This window comes from Halichoerus grypus, chromosome 7 (genome assembly GCF_964656455.1).
Source record: "Halichoerus grypus chromosome 7, mHalGry1.hap1.1, whole genome shotgun sequence".
NCBI lineage: Eukaryota > Metazoa > Chordata > Mammalia > Carnivora > Phocidae > Halichoerus > Halichoerus grypus.
This window is the reverse complement of record NC_135718.1, coordinates 150,150,780-150,175,235: the sequence shown is the minus strand read 5'-3', so window position 1 is coordinate 150,175,235 and position 24,456 is coordinate 150,150,780. Positions and strand designations below refer to the sequence as shown.

Here is a 24,456-nt window from a genome sequence, read left to right as displayed (position 1 = left end):
ATAATTTCAAAATTCCTGTCTTCTCTCTCTCTTTTTAAGATTTTAGTTTTATTTATTTGAGAGAGAGTGTGAGAGAGGGAGAGCACATGAGCAGGGGCAGAGAGAAAGGGAGAAGCAGACTCCCCTACTGAGTAGGGAGCCCAATGCAGGACTCAATTCCAGGACCCTGGGATCATGACCTGAGCCCAAGGCAGATGTTTAACTGACTGAGCCACCCAGGTGCCCCTAAAATTCCTGTCTTCTAACTCATACATTCTGTCTTCTGCTTGATCCATTCTGATACTGATACTCTCTACTGCATTTTTTGTATTTCATTAAATGTGTTCCTCAGTTCCAGAATTTCTGATTGTTTCTTTTTAATGATTTCTATCTCTTTGTTAAACTTCTCATTTTGTATTTTCTTAATTTCTTTTTTTTTTTTAAAGATTTTATTTATTTATTTGAGACAGAGAGAATGAGAGAGAGAGAGAGAGCACATGAGATGGGGGAGGGTCAGAGGGAGAAGCAGGCTCCCTGCCGAGCAGGGAGCCCGATGCGGGACTCGATCCAGGGACTCCAGGATCATGACCTGAGCTGAAGGCAGTCGCTTAACCAACTGAGCCACCCAGGCGCCCTGTTTTCTTAATTTCATTGAATTGTCCTTATATCTTTTCTTGTAGCTCCCTGAGTTTCCTTAAACAGCTGTTTCAGATTCTTTATCAGATAAATTGCAGATCTCCGTGTCTTTGGGGTTGGTTATTGGAAGATTATTTTGATCCTTTAGTGGCACCATGTTTCCTTGATTTTTCATGTTCCCTGAAACTTTGCATTGTTGTCTTTGCATTTGAAGTAATAGTCACCCCCAATCTTTACTAACTGCCTTCAGGAGAGAGATACCTTCCATCAGCCCCACTAGAGATTCTGAGGCTTCTTCAAATCTTCTATAGATACACCTACTCCATGCTTCCTTGCTCCCTGCTGTGGCAGATTTCTTAAGCTTGAGTGCCTTCTCAGATGCGGCAACACCCCAGGCCCAAAAGCTGACAGCTTCCCTCCTTTTGTTTTCCCAAGGGTGGCACTGAAGTTCAAGTTTGTGCTCTCTCCCTGTTTGCAGATTCAGGCTGGCTTTCTGCACGTGCTCTCTAGACACTTGCCAAAACACTCTTGCTGCTGCCATTGGGAGCACCCACAGGGAACTGGCCACAGGGTGGAGGTGAGTGTGTGGGTGAGGTTCACAGAGCACTAGGGGTGCCCATGGGCAGATAGGGGGATCCAGGGGCGAGGCCTCTCTAGCAGCTCCTGGGCAGGCTTCTTGATGGAGCCTGTTGAATCACTTAGTCGGACCTATGTCTCTTTAGTGCCCCCTAAGAGTCCTCTGTGTGGCTCTCTCCGCCTCTTCCCTCCATCCCCCCCCCCCCCCCCCCCGCCATGATCTTACAGCTCATGATTCAGTACTCTGCATGGGGCTAGAGAGCAGTGAGCCTCTTCCGTAGCTCCTGCACAGCCGAGGAAGCCAGTACTCACCACTGCTCTCACTGCCCCCCCCATCCACCCCCAGGATAAAGCTCAGACCCAGGAGACCTCTCTTGGCCCTGAGCTGTGCTGCCGTGGGGGAGGAGTGATGTGAGGAAAGTCCATCTTACCCTCTCTGATGCATCCAAACATACTTTTTTGTTCCAACTGTCTCATAGAACTTCTCTGCTGGAAACCTGGGTTTCCGCAAAGGCTCTCCTATCCCTGTTGATTCTCTAAGTCAGTGTTTTCTGCAGGCTCCCTGACCAGAGCCAAGAGGGAAGATGGTTCACAGGCCACTGTAGGGTCTATAGCCAGGACCAAGGTCCATGTGCCTATTACCTCACACACAGGAGGGCAAGACTCCTCCTGGGTCCCTTGGCATATGGTGCAGGATTTCACAGCTCCTGCCAAGACCCTTTTGCCTGTGGATGGATGTCAACTTGTTGTTGGGGTGGGAAGACATGGAAGAGGAACATCTTATTCAGCCATGATGCTGGTATCACTCATGTAAAGTTTTTTGTATTTTCTGGATATTAATTTCTTATCAGATATATGATTGGCAATTATTTTCTCCCATTCCATAGGTAGCCCTTTTACTCTTTTGATTATTTCCTTTGATGTGCAGAAATTTTAAATTTTGACATAATCCTGTCATGAAGATTTACGTCTATGTTTCTTCTAGGAGTTTTATAATCTTTTAAGATTTTTTAAAAAGATTTTATTTATTTATTTGACAGAGAGAGAGAGAGAGAACACAAGTAGGAGGAGCGGGAGAGGGACAAGCAGGCTCCCTGCTGAGCAGGGAGCCCAATTCAGGGTCCAATCCCAGGACGCTGGGACCGTGACCTGAGCTGAAGGCAGATGCTTAACTGACCGAGCCACCCAGGTGCCCCTAAAGATTTTTATTTATTTATTTGAGAGAGAGAACACAAGCAGAGGGAGGAGAAGAGGGAGAGGGACAAGCAGACTTGCTGCTGAGTGTGGAGCCCAATGCCAGGCTCCAACCCATGACCCTGAGATCACGACCTGAGCCGAAATCAAGAGTCAGATGCTCAACTGACTGAGCCACCCAGGAGCCCTGCGTTTTACAGTCTTATGTTTAGGTCCTTAATCAATTTTGAATTAATTTTGTATATTGTTTAAGGTAGGGATCACACTCCATTCTTTGACATGTGCATATAGTTTTCCCAGCACCATTTGAAGAGGCTATTTTTCTCCATTGTCCCACTGGCACCTGTTGAAGATCATTTGAGCATATATGTGAGGGTCTATTTCTGGACTCTGTATTCTGTTCCATTGGTCCATGTGTCTGTCTACTACCTCTTGACCAATTACAGCTGTAGGATCTACGTAGCCTTCTCTCCCTGTAGGGAAAATGCACTGAGATACCCAATCCTAGAATCACCGCCACTTCCCGACAGCGTCCAATCCAGAGCAAAGCCCTGCTTCCTTGGACTCTGTCCAAAATCACCTAATATAAGCCCAAATCCTATAGAGGCATACCTGTGTTATTATGCTTCACAAGTATTCCATGTTTTACAAATTGAAGGTCTGTGGCAGCCCTGCATTGAGCAAGCGTATTGGCACTATTTTCCCAACAGCATTTAGCATTTGTTCACTTCATGTCTCTGTCACATTTTGGCAATTCTCCCAACATTTCAACAATTTTATTATTATCATATTTGTTATGGTGATCTCTGACCAGTGATCTTTGATGTTACTATCGTAATTGCTTTCGGGTGCCACAAATCACATCTATATAAGACAACAAATTCAACAAATGTTATATATGTTCTCACTGCTCCACAGACCAGTCATTCCCCCAGGCTGTCTCCCTCTCCACAGGCCTCCCTAGTCCCTGAGACACAACAATATTGAAAGCAGCCAATTAATCATCCTACAATGGCCTCTAAATGTTCAAGTGAAAGGAAGACTCACACATCTCTCACTTTAAGGCAGAAGCTAGAAATGATTAAGTTTAGTGGGGGAGGCGTGTCAAAAGCCAAGATAGGCTGAAAACTAAGCCTTTTGTGCCAAACAATTAGCTAAAATGTGAATGTAAAGGAAAAGTTCTTGAAGGAAATTAAAAATGCTACTTCAGTGAACATACAAGTGGTAAGAAAGTGATGTAGGTTCCTGGTGGTCTTCGGTTGGAGGGTACGGGGGAGGGTACGGGCATACAAGAACATGGGATTACTATCTTCAAAGTATATAGGACAGTATGCATTAACAAGAAAGAGATTCACAGGCCAATAAAAATACGGGCAAAGAGAGAAAAAAAAATAGCCACAAGAGAAGAAATACAAACGAATGGCTTCATAAATGTTGAAAAAAAAAACTGTTTTACCCCAAATGCATAAAATGATTCTGCTGATTCAGTCGGTGGGACCATCATTTCAAATTTGAGTCCCGCTGCTCTTCTTGTCCCTTTCCGTAAAGTCTCAGCACTCTAAGCCTGGGAAACCCTGTATTTGGGGAAGTTTATCTGCTACCATCAAGTTGCGGGAGCTGCGGCCAGACACGGGTTTAAAGCCCGCTCGGCCTCGGACGCCCAGCGCCTTCCCCAGGTAGTACACATTCCCACGGTCGCCGTGGTCCTCCGAGGGAGCCCCTGCGCGTCTCAGGCCGGCTCGTCCCAGCAGAGGGCGTTCTAGCCGGCCGCCTACTCCATGGTAGGGCCCCCCGCCCGCTTGGCCCCTGGCGGCCGCCATGTTGGAGGCTCAGGCAGGGAGCCATGGCTGCGAGCGGCGGGTGCGCGGTCAGAGCTGCGCCAGCTCCGCCGGGCAGATGCTGGAGGTGCGGCCGGGGCTGTACCTGGGCGGAGCCGCGGCCGTGGCGGAGCCGGACCACCTGAGGCGGGCGGGCATCACGGCCGTGCTGACGGTGGACTCAGAGGAGCCCGACTTCAAGTCGGGGGCGGGGATGGAGGGTCTACGGAGCCTCTTCGTGTCGGCGCTGGACAAGCCCGAGACTGACTTGCTCAGCCATCTGGACCGGTGCGTGGCCTTCATCAGCCAGGCCCGCGCCGACGGCCGCGCCGTGTTGGTGCACTGGTGAGTGGCCCGCACGTGGGGGAGCGGCCCCGCTTCCAGCCTGCCGCCGCCGCCCCTTCCTCGAGGAGCCTCGGGGAGGACGAAGGGGCTGTCCGGCCACCAGAACGTCGGCTCCGTCCCTTCCGCGACTGGCGTGTGTCCGAGAGAGAGGAGGGCCGGGAGGCGGGCCCCCGATGGCGTGCTTGCTCTCATTCATTCTTGTTTCGTTGATTCATACTTGTTTTCGTTGGTTCGTTTTGCAGCCCCCCGCCCCCATCCCCGAGTTGTTTTTTAGTGGGGACTGATAGATGGCAAAGTCCCTGAACCTAAAAAGAGTTTAAAAGCTCCTGGGGAGCGCCTGGGTGGCTCAGTGGCTGGGCGTCTGCCTGCGGCTCAGGTCATGATCCCCGAGTCCTGGGATCGAGCCCCGCATCGGGCTCCCTGATCCACGAGAAGCCTGCTTCTCCCTCTCCCACTCCCCCTGCTTGTGTTCCCTCTCTCGCTGTCCTTCTCTCTGTCAAATAAATAAATAAAATCTTTATTAAAAAAAAAAAAAAAAAAGGCTCTTCGGGAGAAGCCAGACACCTCCCCGGATGATTGTAATGCAGATTAGGATTCGAGTGGTATACTAAAAGAGATGAACAAAGGTTCAGGTTATTCAAACTTCAAAGGAAAAGCAGATTATTTTCAGTGTTTTTGTTTGGGGCAGAGGGTGGTTGGTGAAGAGAAATGGGGAGAGGAAAATTGGTTAGGACATAAAGGAGCCCCAAGCCATGCCCAGGGGAAAGATGGGAGTAAGTTGTAGCAGTGCCTATAAGAAAATCGTGATAGGTATTTGGGAATTCTTAGTAGTCCTCTTTAGTTGCATTGGAGTGTAATAACTAGTTTAAATTTATTGAGTCAGCACTTCTACTCCTTGCCAGTACTTGCTGTAAATATTTACATGAAGGACATAAGGTAGTGGTAAAATGGAAAGAAGCCTGGACCAGATCTTCAGGGCCTTTAATGCCCAGAGCAAAGGAGCGTTGGATTTTTTCCAAAGCCATTATAAACTTTTTAAATTAGTGTAATTATTTTTGAAAAGGTAATACATTTCCATGGTTCAGAATTCAAAAAGATCAAGGAAATAAAGGAATAATTCTTTTGTGTGTTGGTAGTATTTTAGAGGCAAAGGGTTTATTTGGGTAGAAGAAGCAGACATGAAGTGGACATGAACTTTACCGCTGATAGGGCGCTGGGCTTTTTTTTTTTTTTTAATTGCTGCTATTTGCTATTTTATTTTAAAGGTCTCTTTTTCAGTCATGCAGGAGTTAGTCGAAGTGTGGCTATAATGATTGCTTTTATGATGAAGACTGACCAGCTTACCTTTGAAAAAGCCTATGAAAATCTCCAGATCATCAAACCAGAGGCTAAGTGAGTTTTTTGTTATAGAAATAATTCTGGTTTTTTTATGTGATTTTATCCATTTAGAGAAAACTTAACTTTGTATTTGTTTGTCCTTACAGGATGAATGAGGGATTTGAGTGGCAACTGAAATTATACCAGGCAATGGGATATGAAGTAGATACTTCTAGTGCAATTTATAAGCAATATCGTTTACAAAAAGTTACAGAAAAGTATCCAGGTAAGTAGTAATTGCTAGTACTTATTGGGCCCTTTTTAGATGCTCTTTACTCTGATGCTAAAGGCTTCAGGTGCGTTATCTCACTTTTCCAGTAATCCCTTGAGACAGGTACAATTTTTTTTTTTTTTTTTTCCTTCTGAACCGGTGGTTTAGCAAGAAATAACTTGTTCAAGGTCACATGGTTTGTAAGTGGTGGGCTGGGATTTGAACTCAGGCAGTCTGTGCTCAGAACCCCAGGGCTTCTTCACTATGCTCTCTGACCTCACCCTGATTTCTCAACACTGGAGATTTTTTTTTTTTCCTGAGGTTAGCACTTCTTGCCTCAATTTGACATTCGCTGAATTTTGTCTGAAAATGCAGAGTTGATTTCAACAAATAGATACATTTTAATTATCTCATGTAGAATTACAGAACTTACCTCAAGAACTCTTTGCTGTTGACCCAACCACCATTTCACAAGGACTGAAAGATGGCATTCTCTACAAGTGTAGAAAGTGCAGGTAAAATATTTTCTATCCTCTGGAGATTTTATCTTGTCTCAGTAGCCAAAATGTACTAAAAGTTTCATTTTCTTAAAATCTGTTGGAAGAATTTGTTTAATTGAACAAAATAAAAATTTCAAACTCAAAACTGCTTTTAAGAAGAATATAAGTTCTTTTTTTTTTTTTAAGATTTTATTTATTTTTTGATGAGAGAGAGCGAGAGCGAGAGAGGGAACACAAGCAGGGGGAGTGGGAGAGGGAGAAGCAGGCTTCCAGCTGAGCAGGGAGCCCGATGCGGGGCTCGATCCCAGGACCCTGGGATCATGACCTGAGCCGAAGGCAGACACTTAACGACTGAGCCACCATTTATATAAGAATATAAATTCTTAAGAGTGAAAGTAAATCAGGTTACTTGTAGAGGTTATTGAAAATTAAAGTAGCATAATCCATTTTTATTTTGCTGAGAAATACTGCACATTTCATCTATTTTTTCATCCTTTTGGAAGTCATTAATGTTGTTGTTTGTTTGGGGGTTGCAGGCGATCTTTATTTCGAAGTTCTAGCATTTTGGATCATAATGAAGGAAGTGGTCCCATAGCCTTTGCCCACAAGAGAGTGACACCATCTTTCATGCTCACCACAGGGAGTCCGGCTCAATGTACATCGTATTTCATTGAACCTGTACAGTGGATGGAATCTGCTTTGTTGGGTGTGATGGATGGACAGGTAAGAACACATTTTATTTTCTGCAGTTTCATTATATCATCTATATTTTGTTGTTTCTTGCCCTCTAGACCATATTTTAACTGGTGTTTCACTCCATCATAAGTACTTTCTCTATGAAGATTATATCTTTCTAGTGCAGATAAGAGTCTATCAAATTAATTAATTAAGTAAAAATCCAGCCTATCTAAAGTAGTGAACCCACTTTTGGTTGAGAGCTGTTGGTCTAAGTTAATTCCTTTTAAGGCTATTTGTATTTTTTCAAATAGAAGACTAACATAAGCCGATTAGAATATATTTAACAAATTCAAACTTGGTAACAAGTAGGGCAAATCAAGGATTTTAAAATTATATTTAAAGTTTCTTTATCTTCTTCTCTTTCTTTTTCTCTTTTGGCTCCTCTCTCTCTTTTCCTGATATTTCGGTTCAGTATGTTTGCTAAGAAATTCATTTTCATTTCCTATTAATTCTTAAGAATGCAGCTCATGAGAGCATCCTGGGATGGCCACATTTCTCTTTTAGGTTTACTTAATATTAATTTAAAGATATTCTTTTTTTTTTTTTTTTTTTTTAAAGATTTTATTTATTTATTTGAAAGAGAGAGAGAGAGCACATGAGAGGGGAGAGGGTCAGAGGGAGAAGCAGACTCCCTGCTGAGCAGGGAGCCCGATGCGGGACTCGATCCCGGGACTCCAGGATCATGACCTGAGCCGAAGGCAGTCGCTTAACCAACTGAGCCACCCAGGCGCCCTAATTTAAAGATATTCTTAATCTAAGATACAGTTAGTCTTAATGATTGTAAAGGTTTTTATGGTTTGTATAAAAGTTTGTATAATGAAAATTTTATGAAACTCACTATATTTCACTTGAAGAATACAATAATGTACAAAATAGGTAGAACATATATAGTTATATGTGAGGAAACAGTTTATGTCAGCATCTTGCCTAAAAAGAGGTACCTTATGTTCAAACCCATGTTTTCAGACAATTCTGCTTATTGAGATGTAAGTCACATACTGTATAATTTACCCATTTAAAGTGTACAGTTCAGTGGTTTTTAGAATATTCACAGAATTTTTGCAACATCATTATTTTCATCATTCCAGAATAAACGCTATACCCGTTAGCAGTCACTTCCCGTTCTTGATGGTATCATTTGCAGCAGTAGGGTTTTTAATTTTGAAATACACTTTATCTGTTTTTTTCTTTCTTGCTTGCTTTCTTTTGTGGCTTGTGCTTTTGGCTTGCTGCTCTTATTTAGCCTGGAAAACATATAAGATGAAGGCATTTTTGTGGAAGATTCTACGTCACATTTGTGCATACTTCTCTGTACACTTATTTGAATTTTCCTATAGACCTAAAAGTGGAATCCCTGTCCTGTGGAGTGTGTATGTCTTAAATATTGCTAATATTCCACCCTGACAATAAAAATGCTTATACAAATTTGCTTTTCGCTAACATTGAATGCATGTATCCATTTCTCCATACCCTTGGCATAATGGGTATTTTAAAACTGGTTTTAAAGTTTTGTCAATCTGGGAGATGAAAAATGTTTTCCTTAAAATGTTTTAATTTGAATTTCCATGACTACTGCTGAGGACCAATATTGTTAGGTATTTATCAGCTATTTATAGCTTCTTTTTCTATAAATTTCCTTTACATCCTTGGTCCACTTTTCTATGGATTTTGCCTTTTTCTTATTGAATTATAGGATCTCTTTATATAGTCTAGATGTTAATGATTTTTCTAATATATTGCAAATATCTTCTGTCTGTTGCTTATTTCAGCTTTGTGGTATATTTTGTCATATTAAAATTTAAGATACTTCTGTAATCAAATTTGGTTTCCGAGTTTTATGTCCAGAGCTTATATCATCTAAGATTAAAAATAAGACTCCCTGCCTCATGTCATGCACAGAATAACAAGCTAAACTTAAAAAATAATGCTCTAAATACATCAGGATACAATATAATAAACATGTTCAGGGTTTTTTTTTTTATCTATTTTACTGGAGTATCAGTTTGTTTTTAAATAGCCATGAATCTGAGGCCTAGCCTACATGCTACCAATATCAATACTGATCTGACATGAGGCTCCTAACATGCTTTCCTAGTCTTCGGCCATGATGATCTTAGTTTGAGATATTAAGCTGCAGACTGATTTACAAGGCAACACATACCACATCCTGAAATCTTGCATCATATCTCAACCTTTACCTCCCCCCCCCCCCATACTGGGATTAATCTGGTCCTTCTCCCAGCATACAACGTGCTTCTTACACAATTATCATAGCCCACCATCTGTTATGGTAAATTGCCATTGTATTTTATCTTGCTGATTCGATCATAAAACTCCTTGAAGGTAGGAGCCATGTCTTACCTGGTTTTTATTTTGTTTTGTTTGTTTGTGTTTTTAGAGAGGGAGAGAGGGGAGGGGCACAGGGAAAGGTAGGAGAGATGCAGACTCCCCGCTGCGTAAGGAGCCCAAGGTGGGGCTCGATCTCATGACCCTGAGATCATGACCTGAGCCTGAATCAAGAGTCCAGTGCTTAACTGAGTCTTACCTGTTTTTATATCCTATATTGCCAGTGATAATTATTTGTCTTATATAAAAGTGAGTGAATGAAGTAACATAGTTTCTTTATTTCAGCTTCTTTGTCCCAAATGCAATGCCAAGTTGGGTTCTTTCAATTGGTATGGTGAACAGTGCTCATGTGGTCGATGGATAACACCTGCTTTTCAAATACATAAGAACAGAGTGGATGAAATGAAGATGCTGCCAGTTCTGGGATCACAAACAAGAAAAATATGAACTTGACATTTTTGATAGCTTGGAAAGAAACTTGCTGATGTGTGCTTCCCTCGCTGGTTGTCATTCATGGCAGATTGTCTAGTTTATAGACCATCAGCATTTCATTTGATGTGACATGGAAACTGTGCTTTGTTATTTGTTAGTCTCTTACACCATTTAAGTAGAATACGTTATATGGAAATCAAAACTTTTAATCATGTAAATTGTACTTTATTTGATATTAAAATTTTCTATAACCCATATTCTTTGTTTCATATATTTTCAAGCGTTCTGATTTTTGGAATGTTTAGTTATGTGATATTAAGGTCTGGATAGACAAAATTATTTATAAAAGTTGGAAATTATGTTTAAGTAGATTTTTTTTAATTTCTAGAAATGTAAAGCAGATTTGTTTGGACATATTTTGAAACTTATTTCTCTTTAAGGTACGTTAGTAAATCTGCATATGTCTGGATTTTTCTTGGAAATGTAGAAGGAAAGGCTATTAGTAAAACATTGACTAAGCTTTTCCTGTTACTCTTTAGGAATCCCAATTAAGTAAATTTTTAGAAAAGTATGTTTAAGATATGTTTTGAAGTAATCTGCTTAAAGAAATGTATTAATGTTAGGTGTGTTTCTAATGATGAGGAAAATACATGTAGAATAACTACATATTAATTACTTTTTTAGCCTGATAAGTTAGAGTACTGGAAAAGGTACTGTGTCCAGATTAGCTTTTTAACATGATCTCTGGAAACTGGAGTTTATTTTACTCATTACTAATAATTAGAATTGGACCTAATTAGATATTTGAACATTTACATGAAATCGGAATTAGCTAATAAAGAGAAATATAGTCCATGTTCTTAAGACACTTTGCATATTTACATGTATGTATATAAACACCAAAATGGGAATAGTTTTAAATGGAAAAAGTGAAAATGAACCTCTTAAAAAGTACCTAGTTTAATTTTATTTATTTATTTATTTATTTTTACAGAGAGAGTGTGCGGGAGCCAGTGGGGAGCTGCAATTTATTGAGGGGGGGGGAAGGGAGAGAGACTCCTAAGCAGGCTCCATGCCCAGCGCAGAGCCCAATGCCCAGATGGATCTCATGACCCTAAGATCATGACCTGAGATTAACCAACTGAGCCACCCAGGCGCCCCTAACCTAGTTTAATTTTTGAAATGTTGGGAGTGTTATAGGTGATTCTTGAGAACATCTTAACATAGGACCTTTGGTAACTTTCATAAAATAATTTTTCTTACGAGAAAAAATTTCTCCATTTCTATCTAAGCTTTTGTACTATCTGTTCACTTTGCTGCATAATATACTCTAGAAAGCTTTTTGAAAACAATCAGGCTGAACCAAATGAATTGTGTCTTTTGTAGGTAAAAAGTTGAGTAGAGAGAGTTTTGTATGGCTATCTATCACACTGTAGCATCTAGCACAGAGAAAATTACATAGATTTTATCTGAATTTGCAATTGTCAATTCAGTAAATATTTACTGAGCACCTATTATGTGCACAATTCTAGGTGACACAGTGAACAAACTAGATAAAACCCCTCTCTTTTTTTCAAGATTTTATTTATTCATGAGAGACAGGCAGATGCAGATGGAGAAGCAGGCTCCCTGAGGAGCAGGAAGCCCAATGCAGGACTTGATCCCAGGACCCTGGGATCACAACCCGAGCCAAAGGCAGACGCTTAGTCGACTAAGCCACCCAGGTGCCCCAAAACCCGTCTTGCAATTTATATTCTAGCTGAGAGAGAGAGACAAGATACTTCTTTTTTTTTTCAAGATTTTATTTATTAGAGAGCACACACGAGCTGGGGGGCTGGGGCAGAGGGAGAGGGAGAAGCAGACTCCACTGAGCAGGGAGCCCGGGATCATCCTAGGACCCTGGGATCATGACCTGAGCCAAAGGCAGATGCTTAACTGACTAAGCCCCACCCAGGCGCCCTGATAAGATACCTTTTTTGAAAGATAATTGGTATTTGCCAGTGGAAAATGAGTTTGGGGGGATTGACTTTTCTTTATGTAAATTTTGAAATTTTGTGAAACATCCACTAAGCAAAAATTCCCAATTTAAAGTCCATTAATGTTTTTCTTGGTAAATAGTAAATAGAAATGGTAAATAGAAAATCCGTTATGCCTTTATTCTCAAGAAGAAACTAACAAGTGGAACCCTTTTTAATATTTAAGAACATCAACTTACAACATGTAGTTTTACACATTTGTCCAAAATAGCGATATGAACTTTATTTCATAGGTGGTGTTTCACGTGCAGTTAAAATAGTACTGAAGTAGAAGTCAGACTGGAATCTGATCATTCTGGCTCCCCCCGTCTCTAGCTGCCCGGGTCTTTTGAAAGTTGAGGGTCAGGTTTCTCCTTCATGAAGTGGGATTAATATATGTTCTACCGCTCTGCCCTCCTAATAGGGTTGTTTTAAAGGTCATTTGCATAAGCCTTAATTCCTTGTATAAAAGGGAGATAATAATTGTATCCAATCCGGGTGGTTGTGGAGATTTTAGTGATACAATGCAGGTACGGAAACTAATACAGTGCCTAACTAGTAGCATTCAACACTGTTCCTTAAAATAGCTGCAATTTATTGAGAATTTACCATGTGCTAGTCACTATGCTAAGCATTTAATGTGTATTATATAATTTAACACTCCCCAAAATCCTATGAGATAGATTCCCATTTTACAGGTGAAACTGAGGCGTAAAGATTAAGTCACTTCATCAACGTTATATTGCTAGCAAATGGTTGAACCTAGATTAGAATCAAGATTTGGCTTATTCCAAAATCTGAGCTTTTAATTCTGTATTCTAGTGTTTGAGTTCACTGTTTAGGGTGATAGAGAAGATGTCATACTGAAAATGTTAGATTGTAAAATATAATAGCACTGATGAAATGCAATTTTTTTTTTTTTAAAGATTTTATTTATTTGAGAGAGAGCACATGAGAGGGGGGAGGGTCAGAGGGAGAAGCAGACTCCCTGCCGAGCAGGGAGCCCGATGCGGGGCTCCATTCAGGGACTCCAGGATCATGACCTGAGCCGAAGGCAGTCGCTTAGCCAACTGAGCCACCCAGGCGCCCCTGAAATGCAATTTTTAACCAAGTTGTAAATTCACTGGTCAGGTACCCCACCAACACTTGCAGAATTCTGTGAGTGCAAATTGAGGCCCAGATACTATTTGTCTTAGTGTTTGAAATTTATAAATCAAGCTACCAAACTATTAAATAAAATGTGTTATTCTCTTTTCTTGATAAAAATACCTTCATAAAGACCTGGGAGACAAGGTTTGAGTTTAAAATTCTCTGACTTTATGGAGTTCCCTGACAAAACATGGCAATGCAGGGAGAGTTGGCCCCCGACCTACAGAGCAACCTACAGAGTTGGCCCCTTTCCTCACCCCTGGGTTTGTTCTTACGCCTGGTGCATATGTATACGTGAACTTCCCACCTCGCATTTCTAAGCTTGGTCTATGCTCCTGGCATACAGCATTGGCACAGTTCACCCTTAGGAAGTCAGAGGCCCGAGCAAGCTTTAGAAGCAGGCGTGGAGCTATTTGGGCATGAGAAGCATGTCTAGAAGAGGCATGTCTTCTGGTTGGGCATATACCCTGGCACCATGGATTCTCACCCTGTGGGAAGAGACACTGCCAGATGCCAGAGTAGAGTCCTCTGAAGTGTGGATCTAGGCAAGGGCCTCCTTTATGTCTCTAGGCAAAACTCTCTCTCCAATCTCATTTCTCTTCCAAGGGTTTAAGTTGAAAGCAAATGAATAAATTAAAGAAGATTCATTAACATTTGACATTTATCATTAAAAAAAAAAAGCACAGTAACTAGAATGGAAGGAGTATATGACCAGAGTGTGCATAAAAACTATAATAACCACAGCAAATTTCTTGATGAAAAATGAAATTTTCCTTGCATTAAAAAACTACAGGAAAACCTTATCAATAGTAACTTTTTAAAACTTTCAAAGTTGGGAACAAGTTAAAAGATGTATACTCATGCATCTACCTTCAGTGTGGTATTAGAGGTCCTGGCTATTGCAATAAAATAAGAAGGGGAAAAGGTTTAAGCCTTAGGAAAAAAACAGAATTCACTGATAAATCTCGACATCTATAAAAGTGGGGTATTTAGAAATTATGTGCCTCCTTGTACGATGCAAAGAAGTTCCTAAGAAGTATTCCTGCAAAAACAAATGAAACAAAAACCATCTAATCAAGTTTACATTTAACTGGCAGTTTACAGGAACAAATCACCATGAAGACACAAACAGCAGAATCACAAAGTGGGAAATTCTACAGGACAAATGACAGATTCTTTAACAAACAGCATGGGGTGACAAGTGGAAGAGGGGACTGTCCCATGAACCAAATGCAACCCGATGATCCTGATTTGAGCAAACCAACTGTAGAAAGGCATTTTGGGGAGAAAATTGAATGTGGAATGGGTATTAGATGATATTAAGGAATTATTGTTGGTGGGTATCATAATAGTATTGTAGTTAAGTTTTTTTTAAAAATTGAAAAAAGCTTTGTCAGGATACATATTGAAGTATTGAAATAACATGATATCTGGGATTTGCTTTAAAACAAGGGATGGGGTGCCTAGGTGGCTCAGTCGGTTAAGTGTCTGACTCTTGATTTCAGCTCAGGTCATGATCTCAGGGTCATGGGATCCAACCCTGCGTCAGGCTCCACCCTCAGTGCAGAGTGTGCTAGAGATTCTCTCTCCCTCTCCCTCTGCCCCTCCCCCTGCTTATGCTCTCTCTCTCTCTCTCTCTCTCTCTCTCGATAAGTAAATAAATAAAATCTTAAAAAAAAATTTTTTTTTTAAAAACACTCCAGGGGAAAAAAAACAAACCAAAACAAAAAATAAAATTGTTGTGGGAGAGTGGGTAGATAAAACAAGAATGGCAAATTGTTGAAGTCGGGTGCTAAGACAAGAGGATTGATTAGCTTCTCTTTTGTGTTTGTTTGAAATTTTCCACATTAAAGGTTAATTTTAAAAAGGTTACAATGTTAAAATAAATTTTAAAATGTTAGTGTTGGCATGCAAGTTTTTCTACGTAGAAAATACTAGAGAATTCAGACAAAATATTACAGTCACATAATTCAGCAAGGTTTTTGGATACAAGATTGCTGTATAAAAATCAATAGTGTTACTACACCCCAGCAATAACCAGATTGGTGGGGGGAAGAATGTGAAAAGCAACTCTATAAAAATATGGAAGGAAAATAAAAAAGAAAATCTCTATGACCTCAGTAGAGGGAAGGATTTCTTAAGCAAGTTACAAATAGCACAGATCATAAACAGGAGATTGGTAAATTTGACTACATTGAAATTAAAACCTGAAAGACAAAACCCCATAAACAAAAGACAATTGCAATTTGGGAGAAGGTATTTGCAACATATATATCTGTTAAACGAATAGAGTAGGCTAGCTAAAGATGTAGGTATCATTGAGAGAAAGAAAATGCAATGGCAAATTTTGTAAGAATAGGCAATTCACAGAAGAGTAAGTAAGGTTTAATAAACACGAAAAGATGCACCATCTCTTTAATTGTCAGGGAAATGTAAATTATGGTCATACCCTTCACAGGGGCAAAAAATGTGAAAGTGACCAAATCTAGTGTTGGTGAGAATGTGGAGCAAAGAACTCATCACTGCTAGCAAGGATGTAAAATGGTATAATTTGGCAAATTTAACATTCCTACTCTATGACCCAGTATATATCTTAAAGACATTCTTGCTTATATGCACAGAGACTCATACAAGGCTATTAACAGTAAAAATTAGAAACAATCCAAATGTCCATTAGTAGGGAAATAAGAAATTGTGAGATATATATGTAAATATATATATATGTATTTTCAAGGAAATACCATGTAACAGTTAAAGCATGAGTAGATCCTCAAAAGGTAATGTTGAATAAGAAAAAAAGTGATTTGAAAAAAAAATAAAAGTGATTTGGAGAACGAGTATGACATGTTTATGTAAATTAAAAAACTCAACACTAGATGTATGTAATAGAAGTCTATGTGGAGCGAGGGAAATGAAGCAGAGGGAAAAGCAGACTTCGGTTTTATCTGTAATGTTTAATTTCTTATATTATGAAAAATCTGAAACAAAAATGGAAAATGTTAATATTTGTTAATCTTTGGTGATAGGTATGCAAATGCTTTTTCATTATCTGCACTTTGGGGATAAAAATAAAAATTTCAAAAATTAAAAAAATAAAAACTGGCAGGAGTTCAGTCATGGTGATTAAAAAAAAGTATCTCGTGGATGCGGAATAGAAGACTTGCTGGTTTTATTTGAGTTTGTCAGTTTTGAATTTGCAGTTGAATAAGAATAGAGGTGATACATATTTCACCGTACATGAAAACTGGTTAGTTATCTGATGACAAAAGGAATCATGTCGTGTTTTGTTTTGTTTTTTCTTCTGGTTTTGGGTCCAGGGCTGTACTGAATACTGTGGATTATGCAATCTGTAGTAACCCTCCAGCCACGAGGAGTTGGGTGGATTCTGGGAAGCGTTTGTTTGGCTTAGTAACCATGGGAAAGATTCCACTTGGTCCTAAAGGGATACGTGTTCTTAGGGGATTTGACACCCTCGCCGCCGAAATGCCGTAAAAAGGAATTCTATTAAGCAGCGGTCTTGAAACTGTTCTATCAAACTCAGTTCAGATTTTCAGTTGGAGTTCGTGATGTGAATTTCTTCTAAACAAAACGGAATCTTAAATTTTAGTAATAAAAAGATTGGGAATTTATCGTAGGTTTGTATAGGGTAAACTCGCTGGGATTTCCACTACGAAGTGCTACGATCTAGAAACGCATTACGTAGGAGATACGTTTCAGCACGGGGAGTTCATTTTTTATATTTGCCTTGTTTAAATTTGTTTAAATAAAAGTAGGCTTTCTAGAAGTACGATTCACAGTCCTGGTGTTCACCTCAGGTTCGGTGCCTGCGAAGCCGTGGGTCTAACGAACGTGGAACAATAGTTGAGTTTTTCTTTCCCACACTTGTGTCTGCGGAAGATTTTTACATTGATAGCAAGTGATTCTGAAAATTAAATCGAATTTACTTTATTGGTCTCTGAGTTTGTTCTGAGATAGTTACGCTGTGGTATTAAAGATATTCAGGGAACAAGCCAGTAGGTTCGGAGAGGGCTTTTACTTTTCTTTTCTTTCCTTTTTCCTTTTTTTAAAATATTATCAGTACATTTTACTTAGCCAAAGTAGTGTTTATGTGTGTTTCTTTTCTTTTTTTTCCTTAAAGCAGCGGGACAGAAAGTGCCGAAAAGTCCCACAGGGAAATATACTCGCCGATTTGTTTAAACGAGCTCAGTCTCCGACGCTCCTCTTGGCTGATTTGCGCAAGCTCCCCGGGCAGTGGAAGCACTTTGTCTTCACTCGGCCACCGTCCGCAGGGCGGTAGGGGGTATTTTGTCCTCCTGCCGCCGCCGTCCGGGTTATTAGTCACCGAGTTCCAGGCCGCCGGAGCGTGGGGCTTGCGGGCGCCGGCTGGCGTTGCCGGCACCATGGAGTCCCCTCTTAGCCCGGGCCTCTCTCACCGAGCCGATGAGGACTGGGGTGAGTGGCCGCTGAGAACGTGCCGGTGCCGGCCGGGGGTTCTCGCTCCTTCGCGCACTTGCGGAGACAGGTGTGGGCGGACTCCGCTCCGGGAGCCAGGGCCAGCCTGTCGCTTCCGTCCGCGGTCCTCCCTGGAAGAGTCTAGCCGAGCCGGTCGGTTTCTGCCCTGGCAACAGCGAGCGTAAAATGTTGCGTGACTGGAATTATTATCGTTTTTCAACGTTTCCGCTGGGAAAGTACTAGGTGATCATTGTGTGGGGGTGAAAAGGGCGTCGGTGAGAAGTAGAGGGCCGGATGGCTGTGACCACCCACAAGGCTGTAAGCTGTTTTCTCAGGGTGGGATGTGGGCGGTGATCGCCGTGGAGTGTGTCTGTCCGTGTTTGTGTGAGAGAAGGGGAGTGTCTACAGAGATCTTCATGTCGCAGCTGCCACTGTTGATCTAGGCTGATGTCCATCTTGGCAGAGAACCAAAGCACCTGACCTTGGGCCCCTGACTACCTAGCCCTAACTCTTAAAAACTGTTGTAATCCTGACTGCCCTCCAGAAACAGCTCTATTTTTTTTTTTTTTTTTTTTTTTGCTTCGTATATTTTTGTTTGGTTTTGTGGTCAGGAAGAGTGGAATGGAATGCAGTGGGAATCAGAGTGGGGGAACTTCGTCATCTAGGTGTTTAGAGGAACCTTTTATTCTTCTCTTTGTTGCGGGACTAATACTAATGCTGGTCTTGGGCTTCAGTGAGAATTTGGGATTGCATAGGTCGAGTGGGCCCTGTAGTTGAGCCTACGCCATTCACCTACTTTGGAATTGGGGGCGGGGGAGGAACCCAGACTGATGCTCATCTTTCCCCCTTGGACCATCATTCTGAGTAGCAAAGTGCAATCTCAATTCCGTTTACTGAACTGAAGTTCTCATTTGACTTTTCAAGGACAGAACTTCTCTAAAATTATGACGTGAGAGATTTATTTCAGCCCTTGGTGGATTTCCTAGCTGTTGCTGGAAAAACTGTAGACTGTCAATTTCAAGTATGTTATCCTGAGCCAAATGTAGTGGTGATAGTAATTACCATTTACCTAGCACTTCATTTGTGTCAGGTGTCCTGCAAGCTTTTACATGCATTATCTTCTTAATCTTCCAACATCACAAGGAGTTATTGTTAATTTACAGATGAGAAAACTGAGGCTGAGGGAGAGTGAATGTTCAATCTTCTAGCTAGTGAGTGGCACAAGGGGGATCAGAACCAGGTTTGTCTACCTCCCGAGCCTCTGCTCTTAGTCATTATTCTCTAACGCTTTTCTTTTCTTTTTTCTTTTTTAAAGATTTTATTTATTTATTTGAGAGAGAGAAGGAGAGAGAGAGAGAGCATGAGAGGGGGGAGGAGGGTCAGAGGGAGAAGCAGGCTCCCCACCGAACAGGGAGCCCGATGTGGGACTCGATCCCAGGACTCCAGGATCATGACCTGAGCCGAAGGCCGTCGCTTAACCAACTGAGCCACCCAGGTGCCCCTATAATGCTTTCCTTAATTATTTCTGTAGATTGATTCTTCCCAAGATCCACCCCCTCCCAGTTATTAATAAATCTAGAGTGTCAGGTAGTTACGGTTTTTTCTCAGCTAGTCAACTGTTACATTTTCATGATATTTCTTAAACTGCAACTGTGGGGCACTTCCTCAAAGCATTATTTTGTCTTCTGATACTCAGGCTGCATTTTCCTGATTAATTTGATAAATTGAGGCGTAGTCCTAATGTTCTTTAACAGAGCATTAGGTTCTTTGTAGTTGTTTCACTGACTTAACTCAGGTATCCCGCCCTGCCCCTCCCTGAATGTGCCCATTTCCTATTGTTTTCCAGGCTTCTCTTTTCAAACTGTTAACAATCTTCTCTTAGTTGTTCACTTTAATTCTGATTTGTTAGGTGTTTAGTAAGCAGGATAGATTTTGCAGGCGCTAAAGTGAAACACTACTTTTTTGCTACTGTTTTTCAGTAGAATATGGCTTTTTCTGGGAGTTGCCATTTTGAGTATCCAAAGACTTCACTGATTTATTTAAATTTTTTTTTAATATTAGAAGGTGGCCAGTGATATTTAAAAATTCAGATTATGTAATTAGTACTTATCACTCTAACAACTTTGAATAATTAAATAAAGTGATTAGCTCAGAACAGCCTATGGTGGGATGTGCTTTTTCCCTTTAACTTGGGTAATGAAATTTAGAGCTGTGGTCTACAAACATTTTCTGTGAAGGTCCAGATAGTAAGTATTTTAGGCTTTGTGGTCCTGTGGTCTCTGTTGCAACTACTCAACTCTGCTGTTAGAGTGCAGAAGCAGCCAGAGGCCCATAGGCAACGTAAACTGAACATGTAAATGAGTGTGGCTGTGTTCCCATACAGCTTTGTTTATGGACACTGAAATCTGAATTTCACATAATTACTCTATTTTATTTTGTTTTAAGATTTTTTAGTTATTTTTAAGTAATCTCTACACACACAACGTGGGGCTCGAACTCACAACCCTGAGATCAAGAGTCGCATGCTGTACCGACTGAGCCAGCCAGGCGCCCCCTGGATTTCACATAATTATTTTTAATATTTAATAGGCTTTCTTTTTAGTACAGCTTTAGATTTACAGAATAATTGAGCAGATAGTACATAGAGTTCTATTTACACCCCCCCTGCAACTTTCCATATTGGTAACATCTTGCATTAATGTAGTGAATTTGTTACAGTTGATGAGCCAGTATTGATCCAGTATGATTAACTAAAGTCCATAGTTTACATTAAGATTCCTTCTGTGTTGTACATTTTGTGGGTTTCGACGAATATCTAATATCATGTATGTACAGTATCCGACAGAAGAGTTTCATGTATCTAAAAAATCCCCTGTGCTGCACCTAGTCATCTCTCCCTCTCTCCTCCTGGGCCCTAAGCAACCACTGATCTTTTCACTATCTATCTAGTTTTGCCTTTTTCAGAATGTCATGCAGTCGGAATTGTTCAGTAGGTAGCTTTTTCCACTTAACAACATGAATTTAAGATCTGTCTACGATTTTTCATGGCTTGATAGCTCTTTTTTTTTTTTTTTTTTAAAAAGCACTGACTAGTATTCCATTGTATGGATGTACTACGGTGTGTTGGTCTCTCAGCCTGCCATAACAAAATACCGTAGACTGGGTGGTTTAAACAACAGAAATTTACTTTCTGACAGTTCTGAAGGCTGGAAGTCTGAGATCAGGTGCCAGCATGGTCAAGTTCTGGTGAAGGCTCTTCCTGACTTGTGGATGGCTGCCTTTTCATTGTGTCTTCACAAGGCAGAGGCAGGAGAGGAAAGAGAGAGGGAGAGGAGTGAAGGGAGAGAGAGGTGGAGGGGGGGGTGGGGAAGGCTCTCTCTCTCCCTCTGCCTGTAAGGCCACGGTCCTATCAGATTAGGGCCCCGCTCTTAAATTGTCATTTAATCTTGATTACCTCCTAAAGACCACCCTGTCTCTGGCTGCAGTCACACTGCGGGGTATGGCTTCAACATATAAATTTGGGGGGACACAATTCAGTCCATAGCACAGTTTGTTTATCCATTTACATATCAAAGGATATCTTGGTTGCCTTAAAATATTGGCAGTTGTATATAAAGCTGCTATGTTCATTTGCAACTTTTTGTGTGGACATGTTTTCAGATCATTTGGGTAAATAGCAAGAAGCATAATTGCTGCATCATATGGTAAGAGCATATTTAGTTTTGAAAGAAAGTTCCAAACTGTTTTCCAAAATGGCTGTACTGTTTTGCCTTCCCATTAGCAATGAATGAATGTTCTTTCTTGTTGCTCCATATCCTCACCAGCATTTGATGTTGCCAGTGTTTGGATTTTAGCCATTCTAATAAGTGTGTGTGGTAGCTTGTTGTTGGTTTTTTTGTTTGTTTTTTAGATTTGTTTATTTGAGAGAGCGCATGTGTGCACGTGCGTGAGTGGGGGCGGGGGGAGAGAGAGAATCTTCAGCACACTCCCCACTGAGCCCAGAGTCATGGGACTCAATCTCATGACCCGGAGATTATGACCGAAATCAAGAGTCAGTCGCCCAACTGACTGAGGCACCCAGGCACCCCACCTTGTTGGGTTTTTTGTTTGTTTGTTTGTTTTAAGATTTTATTTATTTATTTGACAGAAAGAGCGCACAAGTAGGCAGAGTGGCAGGCAGAGGGAGAGGGAGAAGCAGGCTCCCCACTGAGCAGGGAGCCCGATGTGGGGCTCCATCCCAGGACCCTGAGATCATGACCTGAGCTGAAGGCAGACGCTTAACTGACTGAGCCACCCAGGCGTCCCCCTCATTGTCGTTTTAATTTGCTGTTCCCTGGTAACCTATGATGTGGAGCATGTGTTCATATGCTTATTTGTCACCTGCATGTCTTTCCTCTCCTTGTCTTCTTTCCCTCCCTTCCTCCCTGTCTTGACTTTGTACAGAAACAATCTTTTACCACATGTGAGGTATATGTACCAATATCAGAAGCTTCTATCTGGTTCTGTGGTTTCTTTTTTTGTTTGTTTGTTTAAACACATTTCTTTTTTTTTTTTTTTAAGATTTTATTTATTTATTTGACAGAGAGAGACACAGCTAGAGAGGGAACACAAGAAGGGGGAGTGGGAGAGGGAGAGGCAGGCTTCCCGCGGAGCAGGGAGCCCGATGCGGGGCTCGATCCCAGGATCCCAGGATCATGACTTGAGCCCAGGGCAGATGCTCAAGGACTGAGCCACCCAGGCGCCCCTCTGGTTTCTTTTATATCCTCAGTCTCTTCTGTGAAAGTTGGCCTTCCGGCACTGACCGCAGCCTGACTCTCCTGGTGGCTGCTGCTTTCTCTGAAGGCTTGGTGAATGGCGGCCATTTTGATTCTCGAATCCTTTTTGCCATTTGGGCCTCTAAAGGTGGGATAGTCAACTTTCTTGTTTTTCACTGCTACGTTCAGCTCATTCTCCTTTCATCCTCCCTAAGAAACATCCAGTTTGAATTTCACATTGTCACAACATGCTGTGCTCTACCCATCCCTGTTACGTCTGTCACTTTTCTCCAACATTCCTTCCTTGGATGATTTCAGATACTCAGAAGTACTTTAAATATCCTGACCTCTCATTTCCTCGGCCTCCTCTCCACCAGTGATCTGGCCTTCCACCCTGTCTCAGCCATTTCCTCCCCTGATCATAAGCTGAAACCTTGTCAGTGCTGGTAACAGTCCCCTTTTCAACAGCCCCCACTCGGCCCACCACCTCCTGTCTTACCAGCTCACTCTCTTTTGCGTTCCGTCAGTCCCTGTGGTCCTGCTGGGACCCTGCCATGTTTTCACTGCTCCCCATTTCCTCTGTGTCATCACTTCCCCCTTACCCAGTTCAGTTCCTTGGGCACTCCTTATAACTTCCCTCGCTCACAGTCTCAGCACCTTGTTTCTGTGTTTTGTAGTTCTCTCTTGGATGAACCACAAGCTTGGTTAAATCTAACTGATTTATGATAGTAACCTGAAACAGGCCTTGAGGTGTGGCCTGGCAGATCATATTTGCCTGGTCCTCTCATTCTCCCACTTTCGATGGTTGTTTTTATGAAATTTCTTCTCTCTTCAAACCTCTGTCACCTCCTCCCCCTTCCTTTGAATCAGAAGAGAACTTCCACAATCTCCCATGACCTCATCTACCCACCTAGCAGCATATTTACCTTCTCTTCCCTTGTTGGGAACAAATGGCTTCTCACTGGAGCCACATGTGCTGTAGATCCCTCCTCTTTAGTCAAGAGTGTTGCTCGAGACTTCTTCCTTCTGTTCCCTGTATGTCATCATTTCCCTCTATACTAGGTCATCTCTACTGGTCAATAAACGTGTAGTTGTTGCTCCTATTCAGAGTAAAGAAAAAACCCTCCAAACCTTCTTTAGATGTTACGTCTCCTCTAGCTGCTACTGTGTTTCTCTTTATTTTACAGCAGAATTCTTAAGGAAAAAAATAAAAACAAACCATGTTCACTGACTACAGTTTCTCCTTATTGTCTCACTGCAGCCAGGCTCCACCACTCCACCAAAGCTGCTCTAAGGTCACCCCGATTTCCATTTTGTTAAACCTGGTGGCCATTTCTCATCTTACTAAACTGACAAGAAGTAAATGAATAAATAAATGGTCAGGTCAAGGTCAGGTGGGAAAGCTTGCTGAGCAAGTTAAAAATAATAGCTACCATAGTTTACTACTGTGAAGGGACATCTAAATATTGGTTATGTGAGACTGGTGAAGAGGACGTTGGAATAGGCAATAGATTTTAGAGATACTTTAGAGGTTACCAGCACCACCACTTTCTTATGGATGCTTTGGGGGTTTTTGGTAGATATACATTTATTAACCTACTTTCAGTTGTTTTTAAACCACAGAGAGGTTTTTGTTTAAAAACGGCAGAAAATTAAAAGATCACTACAGTGATACCCTATATTCCCCCGTCTAGATTTACCAACTGTTAACATTCTGCCACATTCAGTATTACCCATACTTCCCTCCTCTTTCATCACCTGAAAGTAGGCTACAGATAATATGAAACTCCTAAACATTTCATCAGGTACCTCCCGAGAACAAGGAAATAGGTATTTTTAAACAGTGTGAATTCATACTAATACCTACAGGTCAAAGCCAGTACGACAGGGTTCTTTCTCACCTTCTTACATTATATACTTACATTTTTTTTTTCT

General features: G+C 41.3%; 2 protein-coding genes across 2 annotated transcripts in view; both read left to right on the top strand.

Moving 5' to 3' along the window:
* The first annotated feature begins 4,142 nt into the window (after positions 1-4,142).
* On the top strand, positions 4,143-10,406 carry DUSP12 (dual specificity phosphatase 12). Its single transcript, XM_036103528.2, has 6 exons — positions 4,143-4,547; positions 5,826-5,939; positions 6,032-6,150; positions 6,554-6,650; positions 7,172-7,358; positions 10,005-10,406. The coding sequence occupies exons 1-6, from the start codon at positions 4,204-4,206 to the stop codon at positions 10,164-10,166; spliced, it is 1,023 nt and encodes a 340-aa protein (XP_035959421.2). The 5' UTR covers positions 4,143-4,203; the 3' UTR covers positions 10,167-10,406.
* Positions 10,407-17,618: 7,212 nt separating this feature from the next.
* ATF6 (activating transcription factor 6) overlaps positions 17,619-24,456 on the top strand; it is a 209,362-nt gene continuing 202,524 nt past the window's right edge. The window contains exon 1 of the mRNA XM_036103526.2: positions 17,619-17,767. Within this exon, the coding sequence (XP_035959419.1) occupies positions 17,716-17,767 (52 nt within the window). The 5' untranslated portion in view covers positions 17,619-17,715. The remainder of the gene's footprint in view (positions 17,768-24,456) is intronic.